Raw genomic sequence first — 23,973 nt, forward strand, 5'->3', positions numbered from 1 at the left:
CCCTGTGCTGAATGATCACCCTTTTTCTTTGTAACTGTTGTAACTTAATTGTTACTGAAATGCCTGAACTCCAGCAAATGCACTTGCAGCTGAGAAATCCTTTCTGGAGAGCCAAGGCAGAGGAATTCCAACTTAGGTCCCTTTACATAAGGTACAGTTCCCATCAATACTGTGGAGTCTAGGGCAGGATACCTCTTGTTAACTTTAAGTAAGGTGTGCTGAATCTTGCCCCAAAACCCTTGTTATTTCCAGGAGTAAAGGAATCATGCTGGCTTATCACTGGAATAAGTTCTTTTTTTGTTACTATGTCCAATGCTGAGTGGCTTGTCAGTTTTTGAAAAACAGGGGAAGAGAGTGAGGAAGAAGGATCAGCAGAGAAAATGTGTGATGAACTGACCCCAACCCCCATTTCCTATCCCCCTGTGCTACTCAGAGGAGGAGGCAAAGTGATCAGGAATAAAGATCTGGTTTTATTCCTCATTGCTCTGCTCTGTTTTGCTTGGGTAATAAATTTATTAGTTTTTTGTTGTTGTTGAGTTTGCTTTGCCCATGAAGGTTACTGACAAACGATCTCTCCCTGTCCTTATCTTGAACCCTGAGCTTCTCATTATATCTTCTTTCCCCTGTCCAGCTGAGGAGGAGGAGTGATAGAGCAGCTTTGGTGGGCATCTGGCCTCCAGCCAGGGTCAACCTACCATAGAAAAGAAAGTTCAAAAAGATGTACAAACACTGAGCTCTGCAAGAGGCAGTGTTTCAGAATATTGAAAAGCAGAAACATGTTGGAAATCTAGTTCATTAAAGAAGATAAAATATTACATTTTTATTGAAAAAGAATAGTGTTCACAAATATATCAAGTCAAGAATCATCACTCACTCACTGAGGACCTACGATTTGGTATTCAATTTATCTAATTTTGAAGGTCCAAATTTTATATATCTCCATTTATCACAGACAGTCCCTTTAAAATCAGTGCAATGACATAAATATGTCTAAGGTAATCATCCTAAAGTAAATACTTGAAATGCCTAGACAAATTCCTTCTAAAAAGTGTCCATTTGCCTTGACTCAGAGAGAGAGACAGACATACCCAACTACAGTGGTTTTGAAGTTCAGGCTGCAGAATCATAGAAGTAAAAAATTCTACTACTTTGATATTCCAGGGGTACTTCAAAGAGATAAAGGCACTTGTGGACAAGCAATTGAATTTCATCCTAAACGACTGAATCTAGAGCTCAAATCCACACGTAAATTGATCTCTCCTCCTGTTCTCCTACTTGCACTGGTTGGGATGGAGATAATTTATGCTTGTGTGGTGCTGTGTTTTGTGAGGCCAAAAATGAGGAAAAGCTCTCGGGTTGTGATGGGAACAGCTTAAAAAATGAAGAAAAAAACCCCAAACAAAACCACAACTGATGTAACAGCATCTCCTACCACCAGCAGACCAATGCCCAGCCACTCTTGGAGCAATGTTTAATTTTGAATAACTCCCTCCAGTTTTATTGCTAGAGCATGATGTCATATGGTATGGCATATCCTTTTGGACAATTTGGATCAGGTGTCCTAATCCTGCTGTGTCTCTTCCCAAATTCTTGGCCACCCCATGCATATTTGTTGAGAAATGGAATATAAACACAGTGTTTATACACTGTTCACCAATAGGTATAACAGAAGTCTATGTGGTGGTTTGACTGTGGCTGGAGGCCAGACACCCACCAAAGTCGCTCTATCACTCCCTTTCTCAGCTGGACAGGGGAGAAAAGATGTTTTAAGAGGCTTAGGAGTCAAGATAAGACTTTTGAGGTCATGGAATCCAACTGTACCTGTCCACTACTAAACCATATCCCTAAGCACCTCGTCTCCCCCCCTTCTAATTACATCCAGTGTTGATGACTCAACTGCCTCCATGGACAGCCAGTTCCAGGCTCTGATAAGCTGATAGGAATAAAGGGCTTTCTAAGCTTATATTTCTATTTCTTCTTTAAGAAAATATTAGAAAATAGAAATATTTTCATGTATTTTTTATGTTCTGCATTTTTTATGCAATTATGAATATTCCACATGTAAAATGAAAACCACAACCATCCATATGAAAATGTTGTACAAATGTAGCATACAATCAACAGAGATAACATCAGATGAACTACTTGATGTTTTTATTAAAAAGAGACTATTTGATCTACTGTTATTCCCCAAACATGATAGGTTGTTGAATTTCTTCAGATATTTTGCTTGTGCAACTGTTTGCACCTGTAGAAATCCTCTTTGTGCAACATCTTCCATCATGTATTTGAAAACAACCAGCCAAATGAGACTTGTACGAAATTGCAGAGGTGCAACAGGTACCTGTCTTGCTTAGTTAAACTGTTGGAATTGATTGGCTGGCTAAAGGCAATAGGAAAGGGGGTGCAGGTCACATAGCTCTATGCCCTTAGCCACTTAAATTAGGGGTGCATAGGGTGAGTGGGCAAGCAAGTACACAAGCAAGCAAAAACGTAAGAAAGGAAGATTTTCCACTGATTTTATTTTTTCCAGGCAATAAGATAAGCTAGGTAGCATATTTGAATGCAGAGAGTCAGGATGCATCTCAGGTACTTAATTGTTGCTGCCTAAAATTCAGTTAACAAAGGCTACCCACATTGTCCAGACTTAGTGAAAGAATTAAGTTCTCTGCAGGGAGAATTTAGCTCATGACAGTTGTCTAAGACAGGTCAGATGAATCACCACAGCTGCTGATATAAATTCCACAAAGAGGAGTAATTGGTTTATCAGAGGACTATGGGGGTGGAGTTCAGATTTCTCTAGACCTGGTCTAGGAGACAAACTGTTCTTTATCTAGTGCATCAGCAGCAAATACTGGATTCACCTCTGTGTCTTGAGGCATTTTAATGGTTTTGATTTTAGGCAATATCTGCACTTTTCCAACTGAATTACCTGCGTGCTTCACCTCCAATGTCTTTTTCCTATGATTACTTACGCTTCATAATCCAAGTCCCTTCTCAGGTAGGATGATCTGAAGCTTGGTGCAGTTCTGAGGAAAGCTCATTCCATTTTCAGTTTTGCACTGGCAATAAGGTTGACACCACACAAGCTCTGACTCTTCCTCAGAAACAGTCTTGGAAAGCTATCTCAGCAACTACTGCACTCTCAAACACTCCTAGATGTCCTTGTAATATTTCTTGGACAATGGCATATTTATGTTAAATATCATGTCTGAAACCTATTTCTGGGTTGTGGTTCATACACTGAGCACAAACCCCCCCAGATCCCAAAACAAAAAAAAAAAACAAACCAAATTTGAGGATATAACAATAATTATTATGCTTTAAGATGCTGTATAGACATCAGGTGAAGGTCTAGCTTAAGTGAACATAACATGAATACAGAGCATGAGCTGCACCAACACGTTTGTGTAGAGGGAAGAAGAATAGCTTTTTAGGACAGATCTTTATGTCAGAGGTAAATATGTTATATGTCAGAGCCCAGGTGAAGTGTTTATGCTGATCTTTGAAGGCTATCTCTTAGGAAACAGTACAGGTTTCAGCTGAATTATTTAGCTGGCAGTAGAGACAGTAAAAAGGGGAGATGAGATTTTTCAGTATAATATTAATTCCTTTTTGAGTTTGCTTGTTAAAGAGAAAGGCAATACAAGTAATCTCAGCATTAAAAAAACAAGAAAAAAAGAAACTTCACAACAACTAATTAATGGCAAAGAGATTAATTATGTTTTGCACAGTTGAGTTTCTTTAGATCCTCCAGGGAGGTTAACCTGTGTATCATTGGAACCCTTTTTTCTTCATAATCAAAACACTTTAGAATGAGACTTAAGGAAGCTTCATTTAAGCTTCTACTGACTTTGCTTCTGAGAACTACTTTTACTGCCATGAAAAAAGTTAAGAATTTTTTGTTTCTTGAAAAGGGAGGAGTGAAAAAAGCCTTTCCTTAGGAAAAAAATTTAAATGAATTTCAAAGCTTTAACCATTTTAAATCCTTAAAGTGATTGAGGCGAATATATACATACATAAAACCACTAGTGTTTATATATATATATAAAAGCAGATATATAACACACTAGTGTTATATATATATTTTTATATATATATTAGCCTCAATCACTTTAAGGGACATTGTATTTAAAATGGTTAAAGCTTTGAAATTCATGCCTCATATAAAGATGTTTCAGACTGTGCTCCAAGAAGAAAGACATCCAATATCATTCATCCATTCAGAATAAACCTTTTCTGTAACTGTTGTAGGACCCTCCCATAAAGACTATTAGCAACATACTGTGTTCCCTGAATTCACCCTGTCTGCTCCTTATTTCCATATGCCATGTGTGCATGAAAGGAAGAGCTGATACAAAGTGGAACTGGTGTGGTAGAACACAAGACACAACTTCAGCTAGTGTAAATCAGAATTTCACCTTTAGGAAGGAGCACTGATTTTTGTTATCTAAGAAACACAGTCATTGATTTTGCTAGAGCCTAGCTCACACATATGCCATCCTGTCTCCTCTATAATGAAGGGGAGTTCTTGATAAATTATTCCATTATTCCCTTGACCAAGGGAGCAGTTTGTGACTGGATTAATGTCCCCAGCCCTAATACATGAACGATTGATTCTCACTTGTTGTCAAGTTGATTATTTAATTTTACTGTGCCTTGAAGAAAAAGGTGTAGGACTCTGTCAGGGACATTCCCTTCATCCATGTAAGGCTGATTCAAGCTTCAGCATGTGGTATTGAGAGTACAAGAGGAATATGAAGAAACTTTGATGAAGATGCTACAGAGTGCATTACAGTAATTACCCAGGCAGCCCTCCCCAGAACCACCAGAGCACAGACCTTGACAAGATGCCTAGTTTTCAGCGGGTGCTTCTGTCCCACAGGTAACTCTCAGGTCTTTCATGAACTGAGGCAGTGCCTGGATCAGTTTCCTTAGATGTCTAACAGGAATTAAGTTAAACCACTCAGAGTTCATGATAAGCTGTAACAAAGCCAAACTTATGGACAAAAATAAAGAAGTAGTTCCAAAGGCATTTTGTTGGCTCCTCCTCATCCTTTAAATATTAACACATATATGCATGGATGTATGTGCATCTGGGTATGTGCATACACACAAAACAAAGCACAGCACACAATCGAAGTAAATAAATGTCCTGTATTTGTGATTTGTTACATAATGTTTGCAATTAATACAGTAAGGGAGTAAGGGAGGCTTAATAAAAGTAATAAAGAATGAGAAATGTAAAAGACAAGGAAGTCAATGCCTCAAATTACTAGACCATATCTAAAAATGTTTTGCTTCCTATGAAAACATTTTTATGAATGTATTTTAATAATTTTAATAATACATTTACACATATTTACATTACTTCCATTTCATATCTGATTAGTTATCTTTTTCTGACAATAATTAGGCCTCATTGAAATGATATGATCTTGTGGTAAGAGAATAGATTAACATTTTTTCTCAGGTTTCCTGCTAGATAACCTTTCAATGACTGCACACATCTTTTTCTGATTGCTTTTTTGTCTGTAATTTCTTTAAGTCCATGTATAGACTTGGTAGAAAAGGAGAAGTCTAACTTGCAACATAGGAGGAGTTGAATTATAGTGTGGAGGTGCACATCTCTTCCTACTGAGGTTCTGACTGCTCTCCTGTGATCCAGCAGAAATTACTAGGATTTTATTTATAGAAGACATAAGTGTCTATGATCCAGAACAAAAACTTATTTAAGAAGTCACATCCTACCAATTCCAAATGCCTAGCTTGATCTGATGGAGTTAAATACTTTCCCATTCAGCTTGGTATGAAATCCACTGAGAAAAGGGTGTCAAAATTTTCTTGTTCGTCTAGCGAGAATGATTTGGGGAAAGTTATGCAACAATTTTACATTCAAGAAACACCAACTGCTGTGTGGCCATGCAAATAGAGGCTACCACACTATGCTGAATGAGATATGTTATATACCTTTACATTTTCTCACACACATCAGTGTAATCATCAACATAATCTGAGAGGGGATCTTATCAATCCTTATAAATATCTAAAGGGTAGGTGTCCAGAGGATGGGGCAAGAATCTTTAAAGTAGTGCCTAGAACAGGACAAGGGGCAATGGGCACAAACTGGAACACAGGAAGTTCCATCTCACCATGAGGAGAAACTACTTGGAGGGTAACAGAGCACTGGAACAGGCTGTCCAGAGATTTTGTGGAGTATTCCTCTCTGGGAACTTGGTTATATGTGCAATTTCCACCTTAGGTGATGAATAGCATGTCCATTCTTTCATTTGGAAGCTATGAAGTAGCCAACAAAGCCTTTCCCATTATTACATAAGGAGGAGATCAACAAAAGTTTCTAAAACTTTTCTAAAAGTTTCTAAAACTTTTCTAAAACCATCCTAAAAGTTTCCCTATATTCATATTGCTTACACTGACAGTTAACTGCTCAGTAATAACAAAAGCATCCCTGAATTTTCAACACTGCAGCAACAAATCCAAAACATAACCCCAAACTAGCTAGAAGGAGGGAAAAAAAAAAGGAAGGAAATACTTTTACAGTTCCAGGAATATTATGTGTTAAATAATAAATGTTACTAAATAATTCTAAGAAAGTCATGCACCTTAGAGATTTTAAGATCCCTGGGCATCTGAGTGAGCACTCCAGAACTACAGCTGCTGCTGCAGTTACTTAACCTTCACTCTTGGAACTAGGAAGAACCCACACTCCCTGAAGAAACAAAGAAAACATTACCTAGAGGATACAAAGAGACAAAATATTCTCCATCTTCTGGCACACAATGTTCTCCTGTCATCAGGCGGTGAGTGGAGCAGCTAAGGTCACAGGCAATCTGGTTGCAGCTTGTGCAGTGAGACAAGTCATGATGAATGGGTTTGGAATTCAACAGAGCCAAACCTCTGCTGCATGAACAGTGGTACTAAATACATAGGTATGTGGGAGAAGATTCATAAGCAGAAGAGCAAAACTTTAGGGCAGAAAAATGAACCACCAACAGTTCTTGAAAGGGAAGTGCATGTTGAGGTGCCTGTATGATTTTAAAGCTGGGAAGGATTTGTGAAGAGAGCAGATAAGAGATGTAGGGTTTAGAGAAGTTGTCGTTCAGATTCAAAGGCGGCTGATAAAAACAATGTCCATAAGAATAACTTTGAAGAAGTACCATAGGCAGTACTGTACTCAGGACTGGGACTTAGTATAGGGACTTGAGATACTGACTGCTTACCTTGACTGAGGATGAAGGACCCTTTGAACTATGGACAAGAAGGATGAGAAAACTTTAGGGAAACCCTTTTCAGATAGTAATTTATACTGAGTTTATAAGTAAATAACTTAGAAATTGAGTGTGTTTTAGTACTACCGTGATTGGACTAGTAATGAGTGATTGTTCTATTTTACATAGACTTCCAAAATATTAGTGAAACTAGCAATGAAATTCCTTGGATCAGCACATATTCCTTGATCCCCATATCCAAATTGTGTAGGTAATAGTGGTTGAAAGCCCATACTCTCACTTCACTTAGATCCACAGGTGGGTATCAGTATTGCCCTAAAGAATGGTATGCCACCCTCTGATGAAGATGTTGACAGATCCAGCAAGGGTGTAATAATCATCTTCCTAGCACCAGATGAAATTTGTTTCTCTTGTAGTTGCAGACTCATTTAGGCTCAGTTCCCTATCAGTCAGTGTTGTAGTTTTGTGTGATTGGGTTTTGGTGGAGAAGAGGGGCTGCAGGGGTGGCTTCTACAAGAAGCAGCCAGAAGCTCTCTGCAGGCCCGACAGAGCGAACAGGCCGGAGTCACTGCTGACCATGGCCGAGCCCATCAGTGATGGTCATAATGCCTCTGGGAATTGCATTTAGGAGAAAAAAAACCTGCAAGCAGCTGCATTTTGCCACCAGAGGAGAGAGTGAAAAGATGTAAGAAACTCTGCAGACACCAAGGCCTGTGAAGAGGCAGGAGAGATCACTGACTCCGTGTCACCGTGTGTGCTGTGCAGTGTAATCATTAGACAGTTTTCTTCCCTTTATTCTGTGTTGAGCCTGTTTTGGCCATGACACTAATTGCAGAATGATCTCTCCCTGTCCTTATTTCAACTCCTAAGCTTCTGAATATATACTTTCTCCCCTGTCCAACTCAGAAATGGAGCGATAGAGCGAATTTGGTGGGTGTCTGGCCTCCAGCTAACCCACCACAGTCAGAAACAACCAGGGGATTAATTCAGAGATTATAGGTACAACTAATCTGTCCAAAGATAAAGATACAGTCAAGTATAAACTATGACATGTATAGCAGAATTCAAATGATCAGACACAGCACCTAGTGCCATCAGAGTCCTTAGACTATCTCTGACATCTCTACCAGAATGGCTAGTGAGACATAGGGCCCATCCTTCTAGACCAGACACTGAAGGTCAGGCAGGTTATTCCAAGTATGGAAAATGATACTTGATATCTGGTTTTAGGATCTGGGTTCCATCTCTACACTTCCTAAGAGGTACTCTAACTTTCATTCCAGTGATAGCAACCCTCAGGTTGCTATGTTGATTTAGTCAGATGCAGCTGTCTACACCAGCAGCACTGTGACTTCTGCAGTATGAACACCCCCATAAATAATTCTTGAAAAGATGGCTTCACAGTAGAAAAAACCAGAATGAGCCATCACACTTGGCAGATTTTGATTCTTGAGTTTCCTGTAAGCTGGTTCTTTTTGAACTAAATAATCTAAAGGACTTAAAAGAGACAAATGAATTACATTAGGTAGCTTTCCTAGTAAATTTGTTTCTAGTACTGCAGACAAAAATGCTGCAGGGGAAATAAGAATGGAGATGAATTCAAATCAGATAGTGTTTTTCACTGTGGAATGGAGAATGGGTAAACCACAATCTGCAGCAGAAGAGGGGAGAGGGTCTGGACATAGGGAGACTGAAAACACCAGAGAAGTAGGTGGAAAAAATGGGGAATATTTACCACCTATCTAAAGTGGTGTGGCAGGAAACAGCAAAGAGCGAGTAACCTCAATTGGTTCTTTGCTGTTTACGAGTGAACAACCTAGAGAGTAGCAGAGGCTGAGCTGTGTTGGGAATTATAGGTGGAAAGCCATGGAAGTCAAGTGTATCCATGAAGTCTCTATAGCAAAGTAGAGGTGACAGTAATGTTTCTGCATTAGCAGAGTGGAGTGGAGGTTCCTGCAGCGATCTTTCTGTCATGTGATGAGGAATTAAATATAGGGAAATTTATACACACAGCACAAGAAGCCCTTCAGCTCTCCATGAAAGAAAGGAAGAGATGGAGAAAACAAAGAATATCAAGGAATTTTTGAATTTCAAGGAATGACATGAAATTTTTACTTTTGACAAAAATATCAAAAAGTGACATAAGGAATTTTTTTTTACTTTCCTTTTTTTCCCCTTTATTCTGAATGTTACTAATTTTTACCAATTTTTCCCCTCACAGTTGGTTTTGGGGTTTGTTTTTTTTTTACTTTCTGCTGTCGACAGGTTTCAGTTCTCACTAGTTTCAATAAGAACTCAACTAAAACACTCCTAAGAATAAATGATGTTTACAGGTCCGAGCATTTTCTCCCACTATAGCATTTTCATATTCTTTACCTCAACATTGCTGGTGAAGTTACTAATGCAGCAGTGTGCAGATGCCATCATGCAGAGAAATATACCATATTTGTAGCAAAATGGAAGAAAAGTGCTAACAACTGGAGACAAAACCTTTTTTGTGACTCAAAAGAAGTGGGAGGAATGAAAGAATGTAGATAAAAAGACTTCTAAAAGGAATATAATCCATTTTATGGTTTTATTTATAAGGAATGTGTCAAAATCCACACTTCCATTTAAATATATGTAAAAGAAATTATTTTATATATTCTATGAGAAAAACCCAGTTTGATTTCTAGACTGATCTCACAGTGATTCATGGTGGATTCATTTCATGGAGGTATTTAGACAACTGATTTTTTAATGTTTCCTGTGTTCTGTTGACTTCATTTGAAAATTAGACATCACTGTGGGTTTTCTTTGGAGAAAGGTGAATGTCTGTGATGCAGACATTCTCAGCTCCTGTGCAATACAATTGGAAAAAAATGGATACAGCCTAGAGAAGATTAAGGATGGAATTATATTGACACAAGTAAGCATAAATGGATTTTAAAGTGTTTAATGGCAAACAACTTTGCAGCTGTGAGATTAATTCAACTGAGGGATTCATAAACATTCCTTCAGATGTGAGTGATCTATACTTAGTTTCCTTTTATAATCAGTGCATGTGATTCAGGTTCATTGTGTAGTTTTAGCATGCATTTCATCTAGCTTTGTTTCACTCCCTACCCTAGAATTCAATCTGTCTTCCCTGGAAAGACCTGCTTTTGTCAACTAGAGGGATAGTAGACATGAGTAGCTCAGATAAAAGCATCTATACCACAAAAGTCAGCCTACACATGGAAGAATCAACTGGTTCATTGGTCCATCCACATGCCAGAGCACAGAGAAAACAAAGAACACCTGATAAAATGTGGACACTGCCAGTTTACATTTCCAGTAAAACACCCAAGTTAGTGGGAATCTCAATTACCGACTTTCAAGTATTTCACCTTTAGGAGTTCCCTAAAACTAGAAAGGTGTAAAGGGCATGCATTAAGTGCCCCAGGTTGTTGAAACATTCAGGAGATTTGCACTGGTCTTTGTTTTTCTCCCATGACTACTGTCTGTTTTTCAGGACTCTGCAGAGTGGAAATGGAGCATGAGAACTATACAGTAGTTAGAGAGTTTGTTCTACTGGGATTGTCCCAAAACCATGAAGTCCAGATGATTCTCCTCTTCTTCTTCCTGCTCTTATACATGATCATTCTGCCAGGCAATGTCCTTATCATTCTCACAATATGGGGGAATTCCCAACTCCAATCACCCATGTATTTTTTCCTGGCCAACTTGGCATTCTTGGACATTTGCTACTGCTCTGTGACCCCACCCAAAATGCTGACTGACTTTTTCTTCCAACGCAAGACAATTTCCTACAGTGCCTGCATGGCCCAGCTGTTCTTCCTCCACTTCCTGGGAGCAGCTGAAGCTTTCCTGCTCATGGCCATGGCCTATGATCGTTATGTAGCCATTTGCAAACCTCTTCAATACACCAGGCTTGTGAACAGGGGGATATGCTGTGCCCTGATTGGAGCTACATGGGCTGGGGGCTTCATACATGGCATCATCCTATTCACCTTAAGCATCAACCTCCCCTTATGTGGTCCAAACATCCTGGACAACTTCTTCTGTGATATCCATCAGCTGGTCAAGTTGGCCTGTGCCAACGTGTACACAGTGGAACTTTTGATGTTCCTCAACAATGGAGTTGTCATCGTTATGTGCTTTACACTCCTCCTAATATCTTACACTGTCCTGCTGCTGAAGTTCCGGACACAGTCCTCCAAGGCAAAGAACAAAGTAGCCTCCACCTGTGTTTCCCACATCATTGTGGTTTTTCTCATGTGTGGCCCAGCTATATATATCTATGGTTTACCCTTCCAAGCTGCCCCAATGGAAAAAGTTGTGGCTGTTTTCCATACAGTCATCTTCCCCATGACTAACCCCATGATCTATACCTTGCGTAACAAAGAGATCAAAGGCCTCATGCAGAAGCTGGTCAGCAAACACTTCCTTCGGTCTGGAAAATAAATTTTTAAATATTTTGAAGTAAATAAGTGAAAGGGTTTTTCTTGGTTTTTTGTTTCTTAATACAATTTCCTTAGGAACGGGTCTATGGTGTTCATCATGTAGCAATCTAATATACGTTCAGCAAACTTCAAAGAATTTTCTTGTGACACTAAAACCTGTATGAAATTATGCAAAGAACTATATTGTGTAAAGGAATTAACATAGTTGTGCTATGAAGTTTCAGTGTTAAAATTCTGTTTCTCAAGGTCAGGCTTAATGGGGCTCTGAGCAACTTTGACCCAGTAAAGATGTCGCTGCTTCCAGCAAGGGGGTAGACTAGACCTTTCAAGGTCCCTTCAAACCCTAACATATTCTATGATTCTAAGTGGTGTAGGAGGTCACTAACCATTTCCCCTTGGATTATGGGGGCTTCAGTCCCCTCACCAACTCCATTTTTCTGCTCAGGGGTCTCAATACCCAGAGAACTATTAGTATGAAATGCAGCATCTTGTGTTGTGAGCATCATGGGTAGGAGAACTCACCAGGCACAGAAAGGGCTCAAATGCACATCTGTTAACAGCAGGACCTTACAGAAATGCTGTACCTCACAGCCCTCCATCTTATGATCTCTGTGCAGATCTTGTTCATCAATCCCCCTCAGGGATTAATCAGTGAAGCTCATTGTTAAAAGACGTCAGAAGCAGCCATCACCACCAGAAACCCTGGCCAAGGACCCTCCTACCCAGCCACTGAAGTCCAGCCCAACGACCTGAAGACTAAGAGTCTCTACCAAGGCTAAGGAATATTGCTGCTGCTTCCCCCTTTGCAGGTTCAACCAGCAGTCAACATGAGAACTTACCCTGCAGACAGACACACAGACACAGATAACACTCACATGGTTGGTCACACTATCACAGCCAGGGCACCCACACTCAGGACCCACGTAATGCATCAACACAGCCAGCCACATCCCCTCCTCTTCTGGGGCTGGCAGGAAGCCACTAGTGCAGGTACACACATGACTGGTGGCACAAGCATATGCACATTTGCAGGTCCCCTTGAATACCAGCATAACCCCTCTTTCCACTCAGTGCCCTTACCTGGGCTCCAGCTCTATGACCCACCCCACAGGTGCCCTACGTGCTGTCTGGTCCAACTTGGTCCACCAAACAGGGCTCTTACACACTTGTCCCACAGGTACCCCACATTCACATGAGCCCGTGGATACTAGTATGGACCCCCTGCTCACCCGATGCCACTGCCTGAATGCAAGACCTCCTACTTGCCATCTGGTTCAGTTTGAAGCTTGCTGGTGGATACAAACACACCACAGACACAGACACCTGATCTCAGCAACTGGCACCAGACTGTGATCCACAGTCCTGCTCCAACTGGCAGCACTGAGCACCTCACTTGTCTCACCACAAGAAAGGAGACGGCAGGGTCTCCAAGCCATCCATACCCAGCACCTTTTGCATCCCCTCAAGTTGTATCCAACCCTCACAACCACAACTCTGTTCCCTATCAGACTGAGAAAATCAAAGCAGGAGAGTGTAACTCAATCTTGTGACCATGGAGAATGGGTGAGGAACAGGAGGAGGGACTTGCACTAACACACAGAACAATTACATTACCTGAACACCTCTTTACTCCTGCCCTGTCTGTCTCTCAGGGCAGGAGACACTGACACCTTTCAGCTGCTCTGCAAGCATCTCACATGCACACTGCAGTAAAGGGAAGAGCAGCCAGAATCTTTCAAAGGGATTGTGCCCTTCCCCCAAAAGCAGGTGAGGAGGCGACACGGACATTGCTGGCGGCCACAATAGGCATGACTCCTAAACTGGGGATGCACAAAGAGAGACAGAAGAGGAAAAGATTGCTCACCCTCTCTGTATTGGGAAGTGTCAAGAAAAGGCATGGCTACATACTTTGGCCCAGGGATGGGCATGGGAGCCAGGGAGCTCACAAAAACACAGCCCAACCCAGCCCAACCAAGGTGTTCAAGACACAATGTCCTTCAGAGCTTCAGAAAGGTCGGGGAAGATGAATTGGTAGCCGCTCTCCAGGGTGTGCTTTGGCACCACTCTTGGGCCCTCCAACAGCATGACAGCCCTCTCCGCCCCAAAGACAGCACGCACAGCCCAAGCAGGCACCGGCAGGAGCGCTCGGCGCCCCAGGGCTGCAGCAAGCTCCTGAGCAAAGGTGCCATTGGAGGTGACAGAGGAGGATGGGGAGACACCGTTGAGGATACCTTGCACACACTCGCTCTCCAGGGCATGACACACAATCCCAGTCAGATCCCGAATGTGGATCCATGGGAAAGGCTGGATCCCAGAGCCCAAGGGTCCTCCTAGTCCCAGTCGGAAAGGCCACAGCATTTGAGAGAATGCACCACCACCTTGGCCCAGCACTACTCCTGTGGGGAGAACAGAGTGAGACCAGGAGCACCCCCAACCAAGGACAAAAGCCCCCTTCACCCACAGACCTACCATCAGGAGATAATCCTTAGAGGGCTGGTCTGAAACAGCACCCCAACAAGGAGAGGCACAAGACCTGATGTCCTTCTTCCCCCTCTTCCTCATCCTACCCCAGCACTAAAGCACAGACACCCTGAACAGGAATGATGCCCCATCTCACCAGATCTCACCACAACACCACGAGTTGGGCTCCCAGGAATGTGAGCTGCAGCCTCCCAGGAGCTCACCAGGCGCGAGAAGAAGTCAAAATTCCCCCCAGGGCTGTCCTCAGTATACTCAGCTGTAGGGCTAGGGCGGTAATAGCCTGTCAGGTGCAAGAACAGAAAGGGGGTCAAGGTTGAATTATGACACCAATCACCCCCTTACCCCAAAATGGATCCTGTTCTCGGCCTCTAGGAGCCCAGAACTCCACAGGGACATCCTCATATCAATAGCACAATGTCTCTTGACAGCAATGCTGTCATGTTTTTGAACTACCAATGTGCTCTGCAAGTTCAGTGGAATGCACTAACACACTGAGCTGGCAGCCCCGAAACCCAAATATACCAGCAAGCCATCCACTGAGCTGGCTGTACAGAAGGGTGCTTGCTCTAAAATATGGCATCACAGATCCTAAAATGCAACAGCTTTAAAGACTGTAGCAAGCAGAAATTCTAAGCTAGATATGGAGGGGGACTCATCTGAGGCCCTGCTTAGACAAAATGGTTTTACAGGATGCCTAAAGGCTTCCAAAGGAAAAATGGGAGAAAATGTCCCATCAAGAAAGCTATGGGGAGACCTTGTATCAGCCTTCCAGGACCCAAAGGGGGCCTACAAGAAATTTGGGGAGGGACTTTTTAGAAGGGCATGTAGTGATAGGATGAGGGGGAATGGTTTTAAATCGGAAGGGGGTACATTTATATTGGATATTAGGAAGAAATTATTCCCTATGAGGGTGGTGAGGCCCTGGCACAGCGTCCTGGTTTCGGCTAGCATAGAGTTAATTTCATTCTAGCAGGGGATGGAATGGTGTGTTTGGGAGTTGGGATGAGAGCAGTGCTGGTAACACCCTGATGTTTCTAGTTGTTGCCAAGCAATCAAGCATTTTTCAGTTGTTCATATTTCCCTGCTAACAAGAAGGGAGGGGACGCAGCCAGGACAGGTAACCCAAACTGGCCAGAGGGGGTATTCCATGCCAATGTCATGCTCAGTATAAAGGAGCTTGGGGGGGGGAGGAGCAGGCAGCTCCAGGACACGCAGTTTTGGGGATGGTCCAGTGTTAGGCTGGCTCTGAGCTGTACAGCCTGAGCTGTGCAGTTCGGTGAGAAACTGCACTGTGTCTCACCAGTTTCAGGTATTTTGGTACAAAGTCCTGTTATCATTATTATATCTCTCTTTCTGCTATTCTAGTAAACTCTCCTTATCCCAACACATGAGGTTTTGGTTCCTTGGATTTTCTTCTCCCTCCCTTTTGCCTTCCTCAATTCCACCCCCCCCCCACTCTCTTTTAAAGAACAAGCAGCTGTGTGGTGCCTGGCTCTCAGCTGGGGCAAAACCACGACACACAGGTTGCCCAGGGAGGTGGTAGATTCCCCCTCCCTGGAGGTGTTCAAGGCCAGGTTGGATGGGGCAGAGCAGCCTGGTCTGGTGAGAGGTGTCCCTGCCCATGGATTATCTTTAAGGTCCTTTCCAACCCAGACCATTCTATGATTCTGATGATCTCACCAGAAAGCATAGGGAACCAAATTCCTCTAGCAGTACCAAAACCTTTGATGAGCTTGCCTGAACTTTTGGCTTACCTAAACACATTGACACTGATAGCAATAAACCTGGCATTTCAAGGTGTGTTCCCCCAGAAATGTGTTTGTGGAGGTATACCACTCCAGGTCAGCATGAATCCTGCCCTGGCTGGGCCCAACCAATACCTACACCGGTGACAAGGACCCAAGCACGGGGTGGCTGTTCAGCATCAGCAATGGCTTTGGCCAAGGTCCTGGTGGTCTCAACACGGCTGTTGATGATTTCCCTGCAGAAGGCATCACCCCATCTGGGAAAGGAAGAGCCACTGATTATTCTCCCCACAAGGACATCCATGGAGACAACAACCCTAAGGGGGTGGGGGCAGCAGACACCTGTTCCCATGCATAGAGGAGGTCTTGAGAACTTCCCCCTCCCTATCCCAGAACAGGGAGAGGACATAGCATCTTACTGCCTAAATGCATAAGGATTTTGTGAGATGGTGGCTCTCCACTTCCCACAAAAGGCTGTGGGCTTCAGATTGCCTTAGGACAAAGGGAGCAGAAGAGCTGGACACAAAAGCTGTTTGCGGTAAATTCTTCCCAAGCACCTGGCAGAAGCATTTCCAAAAACACCCTCACAGAAGTCAAATTTTGGTTCTGATTTTGCATTATCTAAATGTAGGCATCAGGTGTCATTTTGGAAACATGGAACTACTTTGACTGGGTTAAAACTATCAATCCAGAAGGGAACATGCTTTTCAAAGGTCTCCCACAACTTAACAGTCCTAAAGAAATAAGTGTTTTGGATACTTGGAGGACCAAGATGACAACAGTCAGGCAACCCAAGTGGTTTTCTGGACACCTTGTTTCCTCCCCAGCTCTCTTCCATATTTTCTGACAGCACTTGCCTTGTCTAGGCAGTACTATGGGAGATGAAGTTACCTGCGGAAAGGGTTGAGGACATTTTCACCAGCCAAGTTCACCACAGCGTCACATAAGGGCAGTCCTGAATGGGACAACTCTTCCTAGGAAGGGGTAACACATACATCACACATCCAAACTGCCCTCTGCTCAAGCATTTCCAACAGCCAAACATTGGCCTTACCGACCAATGCAGGAAACTGCCTGGAGCATGAACAGGTAAAGTCTTGCTCCTTGAGACAGTACCCATCCCAATGACTATGGGTTGTTCAGCCTTGAGAGAAAAAAGGCTAAGAGGGGATCTAATTAATGTTTATAAATATCTCAAGAGTGGAACACAAGGGGAGATAGGCAGCCTCTTTTCAATGGTCTGTGGACAGGACAAGGGGCGATGGCCTCAAGGTGGAGCACAGGGAAGTTCCGCACCAACATGGGGAAGAATTTCTTCCCAGTGAGGGTGAGGGAGCCCTGGGACAGGCTGCCCAGGGGGTGTGGAGTCTCCTTCTCTGGAGAGATTCCAGCCCCGTCTGGACACTGACCTGTGTGCCCTGTCCTAGGAAGCTGCTTTGGCAGGGGGTTGGACCCAATGATCTCTTCAGGTCCCTTCCAACTCCTACAATTCTGTAATCCTGTGACCCGTGGAGCACCCAGTAGCCCAAGAGTACACCTGTGAAACACACACTCCCCACGTGCCATGGCAGGCCAGGGCAAGCCAGGCTTCTTCCTCCCCCCTGATGTGTTCTCGCCCCCATGACTGCTTTAATCTCATACCCAGCTGAGCCGATCCTTGCCAGCCTGTCGAGAGATGCAGGTCACTTCATGCCCACGGCTCCTCAGCAACTGAGTCAGGGCTCTGCCCACAAAGCCAGTCCCACCGCCTGGGAGGAAGACAGCACATGACAGGTTTGTACTTGGACTGGCATCCCGAGTCCTGCGCAAGGAACCCCACTACCAGGATGAGTGCCCCAGGCTACACTCCTCAGGCCCGGACCCCCTTGATCCCAACGTGCAGCTGCCTGCTAACACCCCAGCCCTGAGAGCCTCCACTCCCCATGCCCGGCCACCACAAGCCCATTCCCACGCCCGGCCGCGCGGGGAGGACACAGACCCCCCTGTCCCGGCGGCACCCCCAAGCCAGGACCTTTCCGGAGCCGTGTTTCCCTCAGGGCCTCTGCCCGCAGCTGCCGCACGCAGCACCCCGCAGCCCCCACTGAGGACCAGACCCCTCCGCCGGGCGGCCTCTCGCACCCACTCCCACTCCCACCAGCGGCTGGCAGAAGCCCCCCCCCCCGCACCAGCGCCCATGCGTGACAACGCGGGCCGAGCGGCCTCTACAAACCGACCCGCGGGGACCCCCCCACCCGCACTCACCCACCAACACCCGCATGGCTGAGCCCCCTGCGCGCGCGCAGCACAGACGCTTCCCCCGCCCACACCCCGAGGCCTGTCGGGGGCGGGGGAGGGTCTTAAAGGGACAGCGCGCAGGAGGAGCTGAGGGCAGAGTCAGGCGTGCAGGGCCGCAGCGGAGCGAGAGCTCGCAGGGGTGCAGGGAGGTGGGTGGGCAGCTAATGCACTGTCTGCAGCTCAGAAAGCCAATGGTATTCGGGGTTTCGTCACAAGAAGCGTGGCCAGCAGATGGAGAGAGGCGATCCTCCCCTCCTCTGCTCTGGTGATGCCTCACCTGAGTGTTGCATCCAGCTCTGGAGCCCTGAGCACAAGGAGGAGCGGGTCCAGAGGAGGCCAGGAGGATGATCAAAGGGCTGAAGCACCTCTCCTATGAAAAGAGGCTGAGAGAGTTGGGCTTGTTCAGCCTGGAGAAGAGAAGGCTCAGGGGAGACCTTACTCTTGCACTGGGGACCCCATAGCTGGATGCAGCACTCCAGGTGGGGTCTCACCAGAGTAGAGGGACAGAGTCCCATCCCTTGACTTGTTGGTCACCCTGTTTTTCATGAGCCCAAGATACAACTGACTTTCTGGGTTGTAAGTGTACATTGCTGGCTCAGTTTTTCACCCACCACTGCCCCTGAGTCCTTCTCCACAGGGTTGCTCTCAATCCATTCATCCCCTGGATTGATACTGGAGATTGCTCAACCCTTGCATGTGGCTTTGTCGAATTTCATGAGGTTAAGTTCAGTAAGGCCAAGTGAGGCCAGGGATACTGGCGGCTAGCTCACTCACCAAATTATTCTGTTAAATGTTAGGTAGATGAACCAAGCACAGATTTGCACTGCAGGACAGGGTTACCTGAAAGCTTTGGGCTGCAACTGATGTGCTGCAGTGAGCAGGAAATAAACAAGGAAGCACAGATGAACTCTTCCTAATCTAACATCTCCATACACAAAATAAAACCCTTATCTAATTTTTCACACTACACCACACACAGTGAAACCAGAGTGAGATAATGGGAAGTGTGACCAGATTTTAAAGCACCCACCCTCCACCCCTCCCTTCTTAGGAACCTTTCTTAATAATTTCACTCCCTTCTCCCCCCCATTTGCTGTCTCTAGCCCAAACAGGGCTGTCCTGCTTCTGTAAGACTCCTTTCTTTGGCTGCTTCTCACACCAACATTGTGGACCTGCATCCACAATATTTGTATAAGTGATAAGTGGACACAGATGATTTATAGACACATTTGACAATAAATCACCTAGCTTAACAAATCTGAGAATGGGACTTGCTCTAGGTACCTAAGCATAGGTTGTCTGTAATCTGTCCAGCAATTGCATAACCTAGTAGGTCTCCATCTGCCACTGCAGAAATGTACAGGATGTAAGTAAGCCCTGTTGCACATTCAGTAATGCCAATTTAATGTCCCCCATTCCCTAAGGCATGCCAAAGTGAACATGCAATCTATGTGTCAAAGCTCATCTGAGCATCTAATGTGTCATATCTAGTCCATATGGTCAGTTTAATGCTTGGAGACATTTACAAGCCTATAAGCTTTTCCTTCAAGGTCAGCTGAATATTTGCCTTTAACTCAGTGAGATGTTGTTTTAGAGGTGGTTACCTTGATTGTACATTCAGAAAGCCTTTTCTCTGCCTGATGATTCGTTACTGTCCCTGCCCCTTCTGGCATCATATGCTCTCATTTCTTCACATGGCATCTACAGCAAGCAAGTATCTTTCCCAATCTCAACCAAGAAGTATGGTTTCAATGTCTGAGCATTGCACTGTAATGCATTTGTACTGGATATTTATCTAAAGACAAGATGAATTCTGTGCCTAACACTCCTGGCCTTGGAAAACTCTAGAGGTCTATCTGAGTTTTAATGTTTTAATGAAATTTAGCTATCACAGAGAAAAAGCTCCCATCCTGTTACAAACACTCATGCAAGCATGCACACAAACACATGGAACCAGAATTAGGCTATATATTGTTTTGCTTTGTTTTGTTTCAGTGGCTTGGTTTGGTTAGAGAGACCTTCACCCACAAGATTTCAACAGCCCATCAATACGAGAACCTGAATTTCAGAGGCTCAGTAATTTCTAAGTGATTAAAAGCAAATCTGAGAAGAAAAACAAAACAACAGTTAAAAAAATAGGAGTGCCAAACAAATAAATCATTCAATTCACTCTTGATTTACCTACTTTATCTTTGGATGTTTACAGTAAGACAGTATTTACCTGAACTGCCTGTGTTCTAAACCATAGTAATAAGGGACTGCCAGAGTCCAAGGTATATATCTTATTTTAGATGCATAATATGCAGTTAGAATAATTATGGCTTTAAAATGCTTGTGAGTTTTGAATGGTTATAAAAGGACTATATTACCACTCAGTCAGATTGTAAATCCCTAAACCCATTTAAATTAATTCACACCTTCATCTGATCTAATTCTCCCAGATTGCTTTTATACCTCCAGCTTTCATCCATGACACTGACCATCACAAAAGACTCTTGAAACCAAGTCCTGTTTTACATTCTAAGCATCTGTCTGTAGCAAACTGGACACTGTGGTCATTTTCATCCTCAGGAAAGGTACTAAAAAAAGCTTTTCCTTTTTAGGTGTTTTTTCAGAGACCCTTTTACTTCATTGTTTTGGAGGGTGTAAATGAAAGGGTTTAACATGGGAATAACAATAGTATAAAGAATAGAGACTGTGCTGCTTTTGTCAGGTGAAGTTTTGGCCCCAGGCTCAGCATACATGAAGAAAACAGTACCAAAAAACAAGCTGACTGCCAGCATGTGAGAAGAGCAAGTGGAGAAGGCCTTGCGCCTGCTCTCAACGGAAGGCATCTGGACAATAGTGACAATTATAAAACCATAGGAGATAAAAACCATGAAGGCAGTGCCCACAATAATTGACCCACATACAGCCAGCATTACTATTTCATTGACAAATGTGTCTGAGCAGGAGGCATACATCACTGCAGGAACATCACAGAAGAAGTGGTTTATTTCTGTGGGCCCACAAAAGGACAAACTGAATGTAAAGCCTGTCTGGATGGTGCAATTGATGCAGCCTGAGAGATAAGAGCCCATCACCAACAAAACACAAAGTCTTTTATTCATAATGATTTGGTACAGCAGTGGATTGCAGATGGCAGTGAAGCGATCATAAGCCATCACAGCAAGGAGGAAGGCTTCTGTTGTGCCGAAGAGAGAGAAGAAGAACATTTGAGATGCACAGGCATTGTAGGAAATTGTTCTTCTGCCCGCTGAGAATGTCAGCACTGCTTTGGGAGCAATGACAGATGAATAAGACATGTCCAAGATGGACAAGTTCTCTAGGAAAAAGTACATGGGCGTGTGAAGCTTGGAGTCCATTCTAATGATGAAGATCATGCATGCATTTCCTACCACAGTGGCAACATACATTGTTGAGAAGAGAACAGAGATGAGAATTTGTAGTCCTGGATAAGATTTGAACCCAACCAAAATGAACTCAGGTGTTACCGTGGTGTGGTTTTCCATGTTTCCTATCAGATGATCAAATAAGAAATCAGGATGTACTGGATTTCATACACTTTTCCTGGAGAAGCAACTGGAAGCATAAGATAAACAATAAAATATATGAAACACCAGAAGTATGAAAAATAGGTAGAAAACAATGGAGAATGGATTCATGGAAAAGAAAATGGAAATGGATTTTTCTCATAGATTAATTTATAGATAAATTAATATTCTCTACAGCAATATTCTGCATGCAGCTCATCCAACCTATTTTAGAAGTCTGCTTTAGAATCAATTAAGAAACACGTATTTCATTCCAAAACTAGTCTAAACAACTATTTCAAATGTAACTGGGCAGAAAAATCTCACCCTGTGATTGCAGCTTATTCACAAAGGACTGCTCTCCCCTTAACAAAAGAAACATTGAATGTCTCTTCAGTTGATACAAATCGATTTAAAAAATATGAGCCAAGAAATGCATGAAAAAAGAGTGGATATTTTTGTTTTAAAACCCTATTATAAAAAAAAGCAACACTTCTTTTTGTAAGAATCTGAATAATTTTCATTTTTTTAAAAGTACTTGAAACAAATCCCTAACATGTTGAGATTTGTTAAATAATTTTTCTCTATTAAAATGTTTACCTCACACAGGATGTTCAAAATAATGTAAGTAAACAGAAAGTTCCACGTGATTCTTTTTGTCAATTATTAGTCATTTTTTTCATAAATTAGGTGTCATCTTGCCTAAGCTTGGCCATATACAGTGGTTCGAAGCCCACATTAGAACTGATAATTTAGATTATGTTTAATTTCAGTGGATAGAAATAAAACACTCCCACTTCAGAATATTTACCATAGAAGGTATGAATCATGTTGTACAATTCTCTGTTTCTCTCCATTGACCAAAAGGGAAGGCCGGCTCAGTCAAAGCTAACTATCGTGTATGTATGAAGTTGTATATAGATGTATAAAGCTGAGTGATTATGAATCTACGTCCAGTTACAGGTATTTTGTTTGCTCTGTTTCCATTTGCATTAAATACATTATTATAATCCTCATGCATTTAACCTTTTTAAAACACTGAATTAATTTTAAACATATTACTTCAGCCATCTTTTAATAATCCTTGAAACGTATCCTCAGCTCTGGGTACCCTCAGAACCCCTATTTATTTTGTTCTTTCTTTATTCATGTATCTTAGAAAAGGAAATTACCTTGGAGAAGAAAAACCTTCTTTTTGAATAACCTTGTTCATCAAATATTTTGACTAGCTTTCCTTGGAAGTTAAGTTTAGAATTAAGGTTAGTCAAGGTTCACCCACCAGTATAAGCCTGTAAGAGAGAAACAGATGCACCCACAGTGTGATTCTCCTATTATTATATTTATTTTTTAAAACCATCAATGATTTAAATGTAGCATATACAAAATCATGAAAGAATTTAATTTAAATGGAACATCTTTTCAATGGAAAGGTATCCTATATCGTATTAAAAAATTGGGGGTTTTAAATAACAATTACTACTGCTATTCTATAAATAAACACCATTTGTTAAACAGGCTAACATAAACCTAAGCTAAGAATGAGGGTACTGGAGATGCTTTTGTAGTCAGTGAGTAGAGCATTATAGGAAGACTTTCAATTCACCTGGTATCTGAGGAAAGTCTTTGAAATCTCAGTTGGTCAAACTGAAAGGATAGGATCATAGAATGGTTATGGCTGGAAGGGACCTTAAAGATCATCTAGTTCCAAACCCCCTGCCATGGTCAGGGATACCTCTTATCAGACCAGGCTGTTCAATGCCCCATCCAACCTGGCCTTGAATCATAGAATCATAGAATCATAGGGGTTGGAAAGGACCTTGAGAGAGATCCCACTTCCAGGGAGGGGGAATTCACCACTTCCCTGGGCAACTTGTTCCACTGTCTCATCACCCTCATAGTTAAGAATTTCTTCCTAATATCCGATCTAAATCTACCCCCTTCTAATTTCCTATCACTGCATGCCCTTCTCAAAACTCCCTCCCCAGTTTTCTTGTAGGCACCCTTCAGTTAATGGATAACTAATGTAGACATGTAGACACATTAAATACTGACCTCTTGTGAATGGACTTACGTTCTGGAAGAACAATTGTATTCCTAAGCCCTGTTTAACTGCTATGGAATCAACACAAAGACAAAAGCATTTTTAATCCAGCTCTATCACTAAACTTCAGAAAGCAAAGCTCAGAATTTACAAACCACAAGACACATACCTTGTAACAATGTGATTAAAGCCGGATTTGGTTTA

The 23,973-nt window shown here is 42.8% G+C and overlaps 3 protein-coding genes across 3 annotated transcripts; 1 reads left to right on the top strand and 2 right to left on the bottom strand.

The window, feature by feature from the left end:
* Positions 1-10,176: 10,176 nt before the first annotated feature.
* LOC311201091 (olfactory receptor 4N5-like) lies at positions 10,177-11,696 on the top strand (the record flags this gene model as incomplete). Its single annotated transcript, XM_084275397.1, has 1 exon — positions 10,177-11,696. Exon 1 carries the CDS (start codon positions 10,722-10,724, stop codon positions 11,694-11,696), a length of 975 nt encoding a protein of 324 aa, XP_084131523.1. The 5' UTR covers positions 10,177-10,721.
* Positions 11,697-13,532: 1,836 nt separating this feature from the next.
* On the bottom strand, positions 13,533-18,096 carry SDR39U1 (short chain dehydrogenase/reductase family 39U member 1; the record flags this gene model as incomplete). Its single annotated transcript, XM_084275398.1, has 6 exons — positions 13,533-14,091; positions 14,313-14,456; positions 16,057-16,178; positions 16,813-16,895; positions 17,563-17,722; positions 17,933-18,096. The coding sequence occupies 6 exons, from the start codon at positions 18,094-18,096 to the stop codon at positions 13,676-13,678; spliced, it is 1,089 nt and encodes a 362-aa protein (XP_084131524.1). The 3' UTR covers positions 13,533-13,675.
* A 2,678-nt stretch (positions 18,097-20,774) lies between these two features.
* On the bottom strand, positions 20,775-21,707 carry LOC311201348 (olfactory receptor 9S13-like; the record flags this gene model as incomplete). The annotated part of the gene is made up of 1 exon (XM_084275725.1): positions 20,775-21,707. The coding sequence occupies one exon, from the start codon at positions 21,705-21,707 to the stop codon at positions 20,775-20,777; it is 933 nt and encodes a 310-aa protein (XP_084131851.1).
* Positions 21,708-23,973: the final 2,266 nt, after the last annotated feature.

This window comes from Gallinula chloropus (assembly GCF_964237585.1).
Source record: "Gallinula chloropus genome assembly, chromosome: 26".
NCBI classification, from domain to species: domain Eukaryota; kingdom Metazoa; phylum Chordata; class Aves; order Gruiformes; family Rallidae; genus Gallinula; species Gallinula chloropus.